At 39.3% G+C, this 15839-nt stretch overlaps 1 protein-coding gene and 1 non-coding gene across 3 annotated transcripts in view; one reads left to right on the top strand and one right to left on the bottom strand.

Annotated features, from left to right (window-relative positions):
• Positions 1–15839, bottom strand: part of Gmds (GDP-mannose 4,6-dehydratase) — a 572898-nt gene that overhangs the window by 459660 nt on the left and 97399 nt on the right. For both annotated transcript variants that reach the window (XM_045136339.1, XM_045136338.1), the window contains exon 2: positions 1225–1269. In XM_045136339.1, the coding sequence (XP_044992274.1) occupies positions 1225–1269 (45 nt within the window). The remainder of the gene's footprint in view (positions 1–1224; positions 1270–15839) is intronic.
• Positions 4684–4790, top strand: LOC123455725. Its single transcript, XR_006634100.1, has one exon. It is a non-coding gene; the product is annotated as a U6 spliceosomal RNA (small nuclear RNA).

Here is a 15839-nt window from a genome sequence, read left to right as displayed (position 1 = left end):
GAGAGAAAGAGGGAGGGAGGGAGATAGAGATAGACAGAAAGAGAGAGAGAGAGAGAGAATGGGTGTGCCAGGGCCTCCAGCCACTGCAAATGAATTCCAGATGCGTGTGCCCCCTTGTGCATCTGGCTAACTTGGGTCCTGGGGAATCAAAAATAATTTTTTTAAAAAAAATCAATTCTTTTGTTCTTATGACCTCCTCCAAAACTCTCTGCTTTGAAAAATATTTATATGCTCAATTATTATAGAGTCTAATCATATGGACATATATAAACACAGGTCTTTCATAATTACATTTACCTTATCTTGCTATTGCAAATAGTAGAACTACCATATAAGAGTATACAACAACTAAGCATTCTGCTGACTTCTTAAAGTCCAAGAAAAAGCTCCGGGAAATGATCATGAATTAAAGTAAGAAAAATTTTCCCTTTTCCCCTTTTATTTCCTCCCCCCACCCCCACATTATTTTCTGTTCTTCCAATCCTGTAGCTTGCTAAATTTCTTGCTATTGCTTTTTTATTTTTCCAAGTATACATTTTTATACAATATCCCTATCATTAACTGGGATAAAGAGATAATGCACAAATATTAATGGAAACATTGCCAAACAGACAAAACATTTGGGTCACTATAGGTTTTTATTATCGGTAGAATACTCACTTGTACACATATATCTGAAAAGTGCACTACAAAAGTAAGGTACATGGACTGAACTACATCAAAGTTAATGTAAACATCTTGCTTCTTTTAAGAAAAGGAGAAAATATTGAAGAAAAGACAACAATGACAAGAGCAGAAGCAGCACTAAACAGATTTAACCGCCATAAATAGCACAGCTTTCTGTTAGAAAGCATAAGCCTACAGGTGTAAATTTTTCACCCGACCTTGCCAAAGATCAGCTTGGATTTTATTGCACTGTGCAATTTCCGAATTAAGTGACTTCACCATGAGTGGAACTTTTTAATGTAGCACATTACATCATAAACTAACACTCACACTCTACAATTGGGTTCACACAGACTGCTGCTGTATCAGAGAGCAGAGGAGCATAGACAGTTGAGCCCCATGTTCCTGGTAAATAGACAGCACAATGAACTTCCCGCATCACAGGCGCCAGGGGCAGTTGCCCTGATTCCTTATCAGTTTATGTGGAAACATATGCAGAGGAAGCAAGGCTGTGGCATCCCAGCAATTCTGTCACTGCTGACCCACCCAGACACTCACCTCATACCCTTTCTCCAGGAGAAACTCTGCCAAGTATGAGCCATCCTAGAAAGAAAGAAAATTGGAACGTGTTAGACCCAGGTTGCCCAGAAAGGTGATCTAGACTGAGAGGTGGAGAAAAGCATTTAAAAGGTGATGTGAACAAAATTAAAGACATGAAAGTAACATTACTGCTGCTACCATCATGTCTTCTCCTTCAACATTTTTTCCTATTCTTAAAAGAAACGGGACATTTTCATTCAATGTGATGTAGCTAAGTGAGTATACCTTACCTTTTCAAACACTTTTCAGGTATACATGTGTATAAATTCACAATAATAAAAATGATAATGAGAACCAAACAGCACAGAGCACAGTTAGCTCCAAGCAGGTTCCATAGAGACAGGAAGAAGCCAGAACCCAAATCTGTCTCCAAATGAAAGCAACAGAGATGGAACAAAGTTTCAGAATAACATGGATTTGGATTCAAGTTTTATTACTTACAAGTGAAATATGCAAATATGTGTACAAAGCAAATAGAAATCAAAAATATAACAAGTTCTAGGGAGGGGTAAAGGTAGAGAAATGCTGGGGCTGGAGAGATGGTTTAGAGGTCGAGGCACTTGCCTGTGAAGCCTAAGAACCAAGGTTCAATTCCCCAGAACCCACATAAGCCAGATGCACATGATGGTGCATATGTCTGAATTCCTTTGCAGTGGCTAGAGGCCCTGGCATGCCCATTCTCTTTATTTTTTCTCTCTCTCTTTCATAAATAAATAAAAATTGAATATTTAAAAAAAATTAAAGGGGAATGCTGAGGAGGGGATAAGGTGAGCTAGGAGAGAGGAAAAGGACATGCACGAAGGAAGCAGAGAGGACAGGAAGCTGGCATTACTGAGAATGACTTGACATTAGCAATGGAAAGAGCCAGAGATGCTGTACAAGAAGGTGAGCACCTCCAGGGAGGAGTCCAGGCACTTGAGGGAACATGGTATTAATGATTATGACTCTGCAATATTGTGGAGAAGACCAAAACAGCTGTGGAGGGAGGTGAGTACTTCTGCAGAGAGCTTCCAAGTACCAGAGGGGAATAGACAACTGAGCACTTAAAAGGGAAGGGGTGTAATATGAATTGTATTAACATAGCATATGATGCATATGTACATATGAGGGAGGATGTTAATTTTAATGAGTACTTCATTTGTATTTGCCTTAATCATGTAATTAATTCCTACTTTAAGATAAATGTGTCTGATTAAACACTTATATTCTCAACTGTTAGTAATTCTTTTAGAAATTTTTGTGTTGTTGTTTCTATTCAAACTAAAGAATTTTTAGAGGGAGAAAGAATGAGAGATATCTAATTAAACTAGTCAGGGGCCAAAAGTTGTTCCATGGCCTTGCTAGTGGCACTAGTCTTTCTCCAAAAAGGAATTGGGCATGTACTTTATAACCAATCTTATAATTGCCCTTAACCCCAACAGGAGTCCCTTCTACCACACCCAGGTTTAATATAAAACTCAGAGATTCCAACTCCTGATGATTTTTGTCCTCAAGAGCAGTTGGGAGTATTTAAGCTTTCTTGGGTTTCAATAGCTTCAAAAAGCTTAAAATACCTCATTGAGTTTCAGAAGTTCCTACCAGGTACTACAAGAAAACAAAAAAATGAAGCAAACCTTATTATCATGGCCTGTCCTAAAGTTGGAACTGGAGACACCCTATGGGTCCTAAAATGACAGGGCTGACAATCAGTGTTTACAGCATTAATTTAGAAGCCTTGCAGAAATTCAGGCAGAATGACAAGGCCAGGCATACAAGGGACACATTTTGTGGTTCATTAAAATCTTCAGCAGATTTTCTTTGATTTCTTGACATATATATTCTGGTGTATAGACTCACATAAAGAAAAGAGAGTTTGGGCTTTTCATTCTAATCTTACAATGTATGTGGGTTTTATATATCCTGGTGTTAACTAAATCAGATCATAAGTTACCAGTTCAGGCCAGGGTATGCCAGGATACCTACATGATTAGTAGTACTATGAATTAGTCAGTGAGAATACAACTTGATAAGAAAAAAAATAGTTGCTTAATAATAATTTGAGGTTTTGAAAGTCCTACATGAAATTTTATTGCTCTATTGCTGTTGCTTTGAAATATGTAACATCACACTCAATATGGCATCCACCTGGAATGGAAAGTTAAAAGGCCTTGTGTTCGACCTCAGTCACAGAGAATATTTAACAAGGAAGAAAAGGCAGAGGTGACTAGGATGGGGTGGGGAGAATTGTGATTATTCAGAACATGATATGAAACAGATTGGACCAGGACTGAACCCTGTCAATAAGGTCTTGTTCTTCTCACCCAGGCTACTCCTCAGACTTTCCAACCACTTTGGAACACTGTGAACCAACAGTGGCCTCGCTTCCTCCACTTCCTTGCCAGGCTCCTCCAGTGATAGGGCCTGACTGCACAATGAGTGGGAAACCGGCTCCTGGTCTCTGGCCCAGGGAGCCCAGCTGGCCTCCCCTTTATCCTCCCCACCACCCCCAGAGGACTCCAAGAGAGACACGGTATCTGAACAGGCAGACGTCCGCCAAGCTGGTGGGGATGGCTGATAGAGAATGCTCCAATCGAATAATGACTAAAATGTCACACCAAGAACCTGTAGCTAACTTTAAGTCTGACAGCTGACTCCTCTGAAACCAAGGAAAAAAACAAAATAAATCTACTCATTCACTATGTCCACAATTAGTCTGTAATAAATTTCAGCCTCAGTATAAACCCTGTTGCCAAAAACTTTTTAATTGAAGAGACAATATCCTAACTGTGACCCTTTTAAATTCAATTTTGCGTATGGTAACTGAAGGTATCTATTTCATTTAAGGCAATCACCATGGCTCTAATATTTTCAAGACATAGGCATATTTTCTGTCTCATGCTCACAAAAACACAGTTAAGAAGGTAAGCAGCAGTATGGTATCTGAAGCCTCGTGCCACACAACTCCTTACAGAGGAAATGAAGTCTTATGTCTCAACTGGAAAATCATCTCCTTCCTCACCATCCACCTACCAAACATGCCAAACCCACACAAAGTAACCACGGACCACTAAAGGGACTCATCCTCACAACATGATCCGGCGTATCCCAAGCAGGCAGTTTTAGGGATCAAACAGTTGAAATCAAGGAGTCCAAGCACAAAAAAGGCATATCACTTTAGATGATTCCAGAGCTTAAAGGAAGGAGAAAGGATCCAGTGCCTGAGTTTTCCTAGATCTAGGTTAGCAGTGCAGAGTTGTCTGGGAGTGGACTGCTATGGTGGAAGATGTATGTGGGAGGGATGAGGCTCCTTGCCTGGGTCCAAATAAGCCAGGTTTCTGTGGACCTGATAACCTATCCTATTGTTTAGGAGCAGGGACCTGTCAGTTTTCATGGAGCACAGAAAGGTATTCCCCAGAATGACTTTAAAAAATAGTGGTAGTGCTCGCTTCGGCAGCACATATACTAAAATTGTAACGATACAGAGTAGATTAGCATGGCCCCTGCGCAAGGATGACACGCAAATTCGTGAAGCGTTCCACATTTTTCTATCTGCCTTTCTCTCTGTGTCTGTCACTCTCAAATAAATAAATAAAAATTTAAAAAAAAATAGTGGTATGTCTATTACCCACAGCTCTCTGAGTGAAACTGAGGCCTGTTCCACAGGAGGAAATTCATGCTGGTACTGAAAACCTAGGCAAAAACCTATGGCTGAGAAAGTCATAAGTCCAGGTAATAAGCTACTACTGTTGTTTGCCTAAATGAATATGATGTACCCATCAAGTTGCCCTCTCAATGTTTATTTTTATGGCCATGGACTACCACTACTCTCACTTTTAGAGAAGTTTCCTTTTACAAATGTCATTGACTACTGCAGTGGCTCAAAAGTCATCAAAGTGCTTAGAAGACATAACTTAGGGCGCTCATCATTAAACGAGATACTGTTATCATGTCCTCCCAAAGCTAAGGGAACATAACTAAAAAAGGACAAGAAGAATGTTATGAAGCAAAAGATGGGGAAGACTGCTTTGAAACACATGAAAAGAAAAAGAATACCCCCAAGAAAGATTCTTTTCAGCTACTTGCACCTACAACCTCCAGGTATTCTACAACTCCAATAAAAGTAGCATAAACACCTCAATGATCAGGGAAGGGTACTGTTTTGAATCAGAATGAAAATTTCCAGTGACTTAACTATTGGGGTGTGAAGCATCCAGAGGCAGAGCATATTCCATAAGCATTTATACCTGGCTCATATTGGGAACAAACCACTGGGTAGCATCCCAGCCAGGCTCATAGGATTTAAAAGACTACAGTATTAATTAATCTAACTCTCTCAATTTGCAGCCCAGGAAATTGAGATTCAAAAGAGTGGGGTGCTTAGTGTACAGTCACACACTGAGACATGGTATAAGTTGTATGTACAGGAGCATGCACACACATGCGCACACAGGTCTCAGATGTGCAAATCTCAGACTTTTGCACTAAAAGTACTTTACAGTTTGGTCTGAATATACATACCTGTCACCCCAGCATTGAGGAAGCTAAAGCAGGAAGATCAAGAGTAAGAGGGTCCTCCTTGGCTACAGAGAAAGGCCCTGTCTCAAAATTAAGGCAAAACAAAACCAAATAAAATTCAGAATTTAAGTTTAACCCCTAAAATGAAAAACATGGGAGTACAGACAAGCAAGTAAGACACTAAAGCACTACTTCAGTGAAGAGGATGATCAGGAATAATGGCTAGAAGAACAAGTAACTGACCTGCTGGTAGAAAGGAAATGAGGCTGTATCTGCATTTCAAACATATATTTCCATCTCATATAATCCTTAAAGTTGAAAATCATTTCACTTCACATGCTGCTGTCACCAAAGAACAGACTTTCACTTCTTTTGATTTGCTTCCTGGCAGACTGAAGCATAGCAGTCCAAGATCATCAACCACCTCTAGAAATAAGAACTGACCACATCCTACAAAGACCCTTTGCAGCTACCCTTCCTTTTCCCCAAAGAAAGGGTCTTCTAAGCAGGTTCTCAATGGCTCATGCACCATGACAAGACAGTGACTGCAGAAAACACTCCACTTTCCAACAAGTTTCTGAGATTCCAGAAAGCAGACAGATTCTTCCAACCATCTCATCTATACATTGATCCACCATGAGCCAAAGTTCTTCTCTCAAATGATATGATTTCCAAAGGTTATAATGCTGAGTTTTGTATCCATGGTCAGTTAAAAAAAAAAAAAAAGCTGGGTGTGGTGGTGCACACCTTTAATCCCAGCACTCGGGAGCTTGGTAGGCAGAGGTAGGAAGAAGGCTGTGAGTTGAAGAAGAAGAAAAGAAGAAGAAGAAGAGGAGGAGGAGGAGGAGGAAGAGGAGGAGGTGGCGGCGGAGAACAATACAGGCTAGGAAAAAATAACTCAGGAATTAAAGGTTTTGGCTAGTAAAGCCTGGCAGCCCTGGTCCAATTCCCCAGCACCCATGTAAAGCCAGATGCAGTCTATGACCACAGTGGCCCGAGCACAGCAGGAGGTAGAACCAGGAGAAGATGAAGCTCACTGACCAGACTCCAGCACCAACAGACCCTGTCTCACAGAAAGAAGCAGAGGTACCCCAAGGTTGGCCTGACTTCCTCCCTACACTATGGCAGGCACACACCGTACACACATATACACAATATATATTTAAAAAAAACATATATCAAAAGCATGAAAGAAATAAAAATTTCATAAAAAGGGCTAGAGAGATGACTTAGTGGTTACGGCAATTGCCTGCAAAGCCTAAGGACCTAGGTTCGACTCCCTGGAACCCACACAAACCAGATGCACAAGGTGACACATACAGACAAGGTGGCACCTACACACAAGGTTTTGGATGTACACAAGGTGGCATATGTGTCTGGAGTTTGCTTGCAATGGCTAAGGCCCTGGTGTGCCAACTCACATACTCTCTCTCTCATAAATAATAAAAAGACTAATTTTAAAAAGATTTTTGGAATGTGATATATTTGAAAAATTGTATAATGGGGCTTTCTCCTTCTTCATTCTTTTATTCCAGGCTGACCTGGAATTCATTCTGGCCTCAAACTCACAGTAATCCTCCTACCTCTGCCCTCTAAGTGCTGGGATTAAAGGTGTATGCCACCATGCCCAGCTTCTCCTTTTTTTTTTTTTTTTGACTAATGTTAACACCAAAGACTTTTGCATTTGTGATATTACTTATCATTCTTTCTAGAAATTTCTCTTATTTTAGATTTACACATTTTTCTACCTGTCTATATTTTGTTGATCAATTTATTTCAACTACCTAATTAAAAATATTTTTATTTATTTGCAGAGAAATAGAAGAGGGACATAAGAATGGGCATACAAGGGACTCCAGCCACTGCAAATGAACTCCAGATCCATGTGCAACCTTGTGCTTTACATGGATACTGGGGAATGAAACCTGGGACATTAGGCTTTGCAAGCATGTGCGTTAACCACTGAGTTGTCATTCCAGCTCCTACCTTATTTTTTGCTCTTTCATAAAAACCAGTCAAAAAACTGTCTTTCTTCCAAGATGTGAATGATTATTGTAGACCCTTAGTTCAGTGAGCTAGCAATAAAGTGAATACCAAAATTTAAACTCAGGTGTATTTTACATAAGCCAGAATTAATTTCAACAAGCTAAAATAATGTTCTGTAATTTGGTATGTATTTTAAAGAAGATTTTAAACAAACCAAGCAGGTAGAAAGGAAGTCTTTATTGATAAGGCCTGAGATAAATTTTAAACAAATCATCAAGAAAAGGGCAGCACATATAATTTCAGAAATGCTTGAATACCTCTAAGGTAAATCCAAGGACACTTTTTAATGGTACGCATGTTATATAACATGTGTCCAACCTTTGTCTCCACATGAATAAAAAAATCTTACCCATGGGTTTTCTTTTCAAAATAATGTCATTTATTTTGAACACCTGTTTTTCCCCCTCACCATACATATCATTCTTGCCCTCATGTTAATGAAGTTTTTAATCTGAGGGGGAAAATTCTACTATGAACAACTATACTACAAATGATAACAGACAGCTGTAACAACAGTGAGCACTTTCACAACTCATAACACACCTACATCATGCCTGCCTCACCTGTCCACTGCTAACATCTACCTAACAAACTATGAGGCTGGCACTCTTATTGCCTCCACTTACAAGACAGAAAACCAGAGCAAATTCAGAGAAACCTGTTCAAGGTCTAATAGAACTACAGTCAGGATTAAAGTGAGGCATTTTTGGAATAACTAATTTATATGGCAATCTGCCTCATTAATAGGCTCCATCACTCCATAATGATGTACCTACAGATTTTAACATACAGTGTTATTTCTACAGACAATGAACCATGGAAAGAGAGCAGAATTGGTGAATATCAAACATCCTCTTGAGGCTTGGGGTGTTATGGAATGGAGAATGACAGGAAGGAAATGGAAGATTCATTCCCTGCTCTGTTGCCCTGAGAAGCATCTGGGAGGCCACACATTTCCTGGCCTAGATAGTATTATGCTTCAACACCAGCTAGGACCTCCAGATTCCACATGCATCAGCACACCCACACGTGGGCAGGATAAGAATAGTAAGCAGGTAACCTATACAGCTAATCAAAATGTCCTGCTATTAAGGAACAAAAGTGCAAGCATGAGTCACGGACAAGGGATGGCAAGACTTTGTGGATGAAAGAAAAGCTATGAAACACTATCACACTGACCTCTTCTATACTGAGTGGCAAACTGCCCTGGAGAAATAAATCACCACTCTTGAGCATGAAATCAAGGACTGGTGGAGAGGGAGGGTGGTTAAACACAGAGGAAATACAAGAAGCATATCCCTGTCAAAATCTTGTCAAAAACAAATCCACCTAACTGGCCAATTCAGTGCTGGTGTGAATAACTTCTTTCAGGTCTAGAACAATATACTAGCTGAAAGTCTCTATAAATTAGGGCCCCAAATACATGGATAAGGACTTGTATAGAGTTGTAGGCATGCTAATAGTAAGTTACCAGTAAACTTCATGGTCAAACAAAAATCTCTTTACAGCTATAACTGTACAAAAACTAAGACTGTACAAAGTTTGCAAAGTGAATTCCTTTCCCTTTCCTTTTGCCTTCCTCACTATCTTTCAAAGTGACAGCCCATACAATTAAAGGCTGTTTCTTAGCAAAGTACATGATTACGTAGCTCAAATCACTCAAATGATTTACAGAGGAAATGATATTTTGCAGGTACTCTAAGGAAAACAGAGCTGCACTTTGTCTAGTACTCAAGGCCAGGCTTAATGAAAACTTGAAAGTTGGAAGAAAAAGCACTTCAGATTGAAAAGAGAAAACTTATGAAATTTTAGCATCTACCTGATTTATTAACATTTCCCTATACATTTCTTTTTATAATGTTTCCTGACTATAGCAGGAAGACAAAAAAAAAGTCTTTGTTTATGGCTTCAAAAAGTTCATAAGACTAGCAAAAGGATACACAAATACTCATTTGAATAGTTGCTGAAAAAATATTACTGTTGGTTACAAATATTTATTTATAAATATTCTTGCACTTTTTAGTCTAATTTCTTTCAGTCATATAACTAACTAGCACAATCCAGTTAAAATTGCTCCCAAAATAAGTGCATGTCATGAGATAAGTGGCTCCCTGATGTATTTCAGAACTGCTCTGCACTGGAGTCCTTGTCATGCAGGAAACATTGTAATTCACTAAAGATGCAATTAAGAACTATCATTTGTGGGGTAGGGGGCATCGCTCTGTAGTAAAGCACTTGCTTAGCACATGCCAAGACCCTGGTCCCAAAAACAAAACAAATAAACAAAAGCACACGCCGTGCTTTCTGTAATTTAAAATCTCTAAATGCAAGTGAAATTCAATTGTATATATGAGTATAAATGCAGAAATGCACAAGCATCTATCCAGAAATCTGCACTGATCAGGTCATAATGCTAACAGGGACAGATGGAAGACTCAGAGGTACAAGCAGATCTAAAACAAGGGAAGCTGATTTCACAGGATAGTCCTAGGACAGGTTCAGCTAGTAAAATTCAATTTTGTGGGCTAGCATATCCCTATCGTTACTTGTTAAGGTGTGCTGTATTATACCACACATTAATTATTGTTGTACTGCCCAGAAAGGCCCTGGGAAAGAGTTGGGAATAAGGAGGGCAGTGATCCACATATTTCAAAGAATATGTCTCTACTATGCTTGCACTGTCTTCCAGCATACAGTCTAGGCACTGTGCTCCAATACAGAAACTGATGGAGATAAAACAAACTTGGGGGCTGGAGAGATGGCTTAGCGGTTAAGCACTTGCTTGTGAAGCCTAAGGACCCCAGGTGGAGGCTCAATTCCCCAGGACGCATGTTAGCCAGATACACAAGGGGGCACACACATCTCGAGTTTGTTTGCAGTGGCTGGAGGCCATTAACATGCCCTATCTCTCTCGCGTGCACTCTCTCTCCCTCTCTCCCTCCCTCCCCCCCTCTCTCTCTCCCTCTTTCTCTCTCTCTGTCACTTTCAAATAAATAAATAAAATTAAAATAAACAAATTTTTTTTTAAAAAACTTGGTAAAATGACGAGAGACAGATTGCAGCTCAAGTCTCTGCAAACCTAAGGCTGTGAGTGGTTTTTATTTTATTTCTTCAATCTGTACTCCATGAGAATGATAGAAAATATTGTCAAGACTCCATTGGGACCATAGCTTTGGATGGAAGGGTGATAAGGCTCTGTAAGGGAAATAATAATGAACTTCCTAGTAGGGACTGGACATCACTTCTATCTTGATCTCTGAAGGCTCTGTACATGCCAGAGCCTAGGGCTAAGGTGGGCGAGCTCCATGAGCTTACAGAAGCTAAAACACAGCTGTTTGTGATTCACAGCACCTTTCAGTTCAATCTTGTAACATGTAAATGTCTGGTCATTGCTTCACCTTCCCAGCTTTCCCACCTGAGATATAAAATGTATTTTAGCTTGTCTACATTTTATTGGTTTGGATCACACATTGAAGCTATCTAGTCTATCTATAGCTATCAGTCATTCAACCTTACATCATAGCATATATGTTTGTCAAAGCATCTATTATTGTTTCTATGAAAACAATATTTTCCCATTTATATTTAACAACTTCCTATTGACACATTCTTATTTTTCCAGATTAGAAAAGTTGCAGTTCAGACACATGCTCAATGGTCAAAGAGGCAGAATTTGGCAGATAGTACTTCAGTTTATCTACTCCTAACTATAGTATAATTTTCATCATACTTCTGCCTTAATCAAAATCAAAAATCAGAATACTTCTACTAAAATAAGACGCCACAGTTTTAAAACTTGTATTTAATAAATAAACTAAACAGAGTATCAAAAATCCATTTTCTTTAATCTTCATATAAAGTAATGGTTTACTTTTCTCCAATAACTGATTTGACTTTACTACAGAGGAGTATCCATTGCAAAACCACATCAGTGAAGTAAACTCAGCTAGTGTGGTGTCAAGGCTTTATTCACACCAAATTGAAATGTGTATTTGTGTAAATTGGAAAGCAATTCCACATATATACTAACAATACATTCTTCAAGTTCTTTCTAACTTTTTGAGCCAATTGATGTAATGGTGTTTATAATTAAAATCCTCTGTATATTGACATATCAAAATATGTGCAAAATTATAATATCAATGTCTACTATGAACAACTAAGCTCTCATACCTGCCTAGCAAAGGTTACAAATCAGCTTTTCCTTCCCCAAATGTTTTAAATTTAGTTCAAATAAGTATGATCTTACAGGGAGAGCAAAACTATATTTTCTTTTGAAGCAATAAAATATTCACCAAGCTTCCCTTTCATTTCAAGAAACAAAAGGAAATCATTTATTGGAGTACATATATAACACAAGTTATAAAACCTGTGCATGACTCTACCCATGAGCACAGACAAGAAACGTGGTCTCTATTCATTGTCTTCAATTACTTCCAAAAGGTGACCAACTGGCAGTAATGTAGTCACACATGTAGACTGAACAACTGCATCTAAGACATGCTTTACAGTTTATTCCAGAAAATAATCAAGTAAAGCAATGCAAAACATGTCTCATTTTTAAATTCCAATAACTGCAAGTATTTAAGCTAAGATAGCTAGACTACTGATACAACAGAAGTTAATTTTCCATCTCCATCTGAGATCTTTCACATCTGTACAACATTCAAAACTATGCTCTGAGGGCCGGGAGTGGTGGCACATGCCTTTAATCCCAGCACATGGGAGGCAGAGGTAGGAGGATTGCTGTGAGTTCAAGGCCACCCTGAGATGCCACAGTCCATACTGAATTCCAGGTCAGCCTGGGCTAGAGCGAGACCATACCTCAAAAAAAAAAAACTGGGCGGGAGAGATGGCTTAGCAGTTAAGCACTTGCTGTGAAGCCTAAGGACCCCAGTTCGACGGTTCGAGGCTCAACTCCCCAGGACCCACATTAGCCAGATGCACAAGGGGGCACACGTGACGGGAGTTCCTTTGCAGTGGCTAGAGGCCCTGGCGCACCCATATTCATTCTTTCTCTCTCTCTCTCTCTCTCTCTCTCTCTCTCTGCCTATTTCTCTGTCTGTTGCTCTCAAATAAATAAATTTTTAAAAAAACTATGCTATGAATCTGGTACTCAGAACCCAAGTTTCCAATACTTCCTAAGAAATGCCCCCAAGACTTTTGAATCAAGGTATCTAAAACACCAGCTGACTGAAAAGTACTTACTTTTCTCAAGTTTCAAATCAACTGATATTTCATATTGTTAGAAAGATCAGAAAAGTCTAGTGATTTAACTAAAGATTTTCACATTTTGTGCTATGCCTTTTCTTATAATTTTCAACTTAAATTTCAGGAAATTAAATGATTTCTTTTGTCTTATCTCCATCTAAAAATGGTTCTTTTGTGTATTAAATCAAGATATTATCAGGCTTCGGTAAGAAGTTCTTTTAAAAATTTAAAACTTGCTGGGCGTGGTGGCACACGCCTCTAAGCCCAGCACTCAGGAGGCAGAGGTAGGAGGATTGCCATGAGTTCGAGGCCACCCCGAGACTCCATAGTGAATTCCAGATCAGCCTGGGCTAGAGTGAGACCCTACTTTGAAAAGGCAAAAAATAAAATAAAATAAAACTTGCCGGGTGTGGTGGTGCACACCTGTAATCCTACACTTAGGAGGCAGAGGTAGGAGGATCACCATGAGTTTGAGGCTACCCTGAGACTACAGAGTGAATTCCAGGTCAGCCTGAGCTAGAGTGAGACCCTACCTCGGAAAACCGAAATAAATAAATAAATAAATAAAAATAAAAAAAATTAAAGCTTGTTAGACATTAAATCATGATTGCAGGCAACTAGTTGCATTCTTTTTTTTCACATTAAAGAGAAAACGTCTGATCAAATCCACTACAAACTGTTGTTTAAAAATGTAATATTACTTACTTTTTTTCCTTCACAATAGCCTTTCATAGTTAACTTGTTTTGCTCTGGTTATAGCAAATTACAAATGTCACTCATGGTGAAATCCTTAGGACTCTTTCCCCTACTCTCATGAAGGACTTGTGTATGCCTCTGCACTCAGTTCTACAGCAAGTAGCAGTATGCCTGTACTTTCAACTCAGAAATCCGCCTATAGTTATTTTAGCTAAATATAGTTCTCAATGATTAGTAAAATAGTAAACATTTGAATTTAATTAACAATGATAGTGTTCCAATTTACTGTAAAGCATACTATATGCATTAAACAAAAATGTTACAATACAAAAAATACTTTAATTAGTTAATGCCAATAAAAACACCTTAGTGAACATCAACAACAATTAGTTCACACCAAGATCAGTATAGTGTGTGAAATATATTAATTATTAGTTAGTTCTACCAAAACATGAAAGTTGTGCTTTTGACTAAGATCTATTTTATATTGCTGCCTTTTAAAAGCTTTAGTTCCTCCATTGCAATTGATTCATGTGTGGCCCTGGCTGATAGGTTCCAAGCAAGCAGTTTATATCAATTAAACAATTCTCACAACTTTACTATTGGAGTAGTTAGCCTAATTATCTTCTCGTCACTAAGTGCTGAGCAAGTTCTCTAGTCTAACCCTTCCAAAATAATGGACTTCCTAGTGCTCTGCATAGGAGGACTATGGTAAAAACAAGACCCATTAGCTTCCAGTAGCATTAATACTTCTCTTAACAACTTTTGGGAAATCCTGACCTAAGATATGTCCTGGAAGGCATGTAGTTCATGCTCAAAGTCGCAAGCTTACTCAAACACAATGCAAAACCATTGATTGTTTTGTTTTGTTTTGAGAAACCACCACAAGGAACTGATCACTTACAGTGAGGATATCCAGGCCTTCTGACCCAGAATTTAGGATGGCTTCAAAGTGGTGGTTCAATGGGATAATTTGGGAAATAAACTTGTGAGCAGCTGGAGTAGGCCTCCCACCTAGTGATGCTGCACTCTACACTCCCTCGTCCTCCAGGAAGAGTTACAACTGGTAAGGCTTCCAAGGTAATAAGTGGGAAATGACAGCAAAGAATAGGATAAGTGCTGCTCCTGCAGGACTATACTCAAAGAGAAGACAAGCTAGCAACACTTCCCAGCAAGTGAGGGCTAATTATAACTGAGAAATGGGTTCCAAAGAGTTGTTCAATAGAAGCCAAACCTGAAACAGTCAAGGGGGTAGGAAATGTCAATATGCCATTGTCCATGAACATGACAGAAGCTTTGCGTTGACCAGGACACTCTTGAGATTCATAGGCAAACTTCTTGTTATCAGAGGGGAAATCCACACCACGTAGGAAAGTGGCCCTGACTGCCAGTACACCTTCTCTAAGATTCCACTCTAATAGCTGGCCATAGACCGGTTTGTCATGCCCACGTGCAGAGCTGGAATAATAACTGAATACAGTCAACACTCTATTACACCATAGGTGATGTTCAAAGGATGAGCAGGGGCTGTAGAGATGGTTAAACAGTTAAATGCACTTCCTTCACAAGCATGAGGATATAAGGGGCCAGAAACAACCCAAGTTCTACTGTCCAGAACCCATGTTAAAATAGCTGGACATGACCATGCATAAATGTAACCTCAGTACCATAAGGGAACATAGACACAAAAATCACCAGAGTTTGCAAAAAATCAGCAAGCTCCAAGGTAAGTAAGAGACTCTGGCTCAAACAAGAATGGGTGGAAAAACAACAGAGCGAGACCACTGATTTTCTGCTCCAAGCATTGCAGGCAAACACATCCCACCACAGGTAGTACCTAGGGAGCCAGGTCACATACACATGCATAACCCCCCCCCACACACACACACACACATACATGCATTCAAATAAAGGAGAAGGAAGGAGAAAGGAGGAGGAGAATAAATACTGAGCAATCTATGCAGCCTGGGAGTTTATTATCCAGAACAGCTACCAGCTTACATGCCTACCCAGAGCACTTGCCAATGGATTTTAGCCTTCATAAAACTGTTAACATTGACCTGGAGGTGAATATGGATTCTGAGCAGGGGGGATAACAGAGGAATGGGGGAAACAATCCATGTAAA

This window comes from Jaculus jaculus, chromosome 17 (assembly GCF_020740685.1).
Source record: "Jaculus jaculus isolate mJacJac1 chromosome 17, mJacJac1.mat.Y.cur, whole genome shotgun sequence".
Lineage (NCBI taxonomy): Eukaryota > Metazoa > Chordata > Mammalia > Rodentia > Dipodidae > Jaculus > Jaculus jaculus.
Note: the sequence above shows the minus strand (reverse complement) of the source record. Positions and strands in the feature narration are given on the sequence as shown.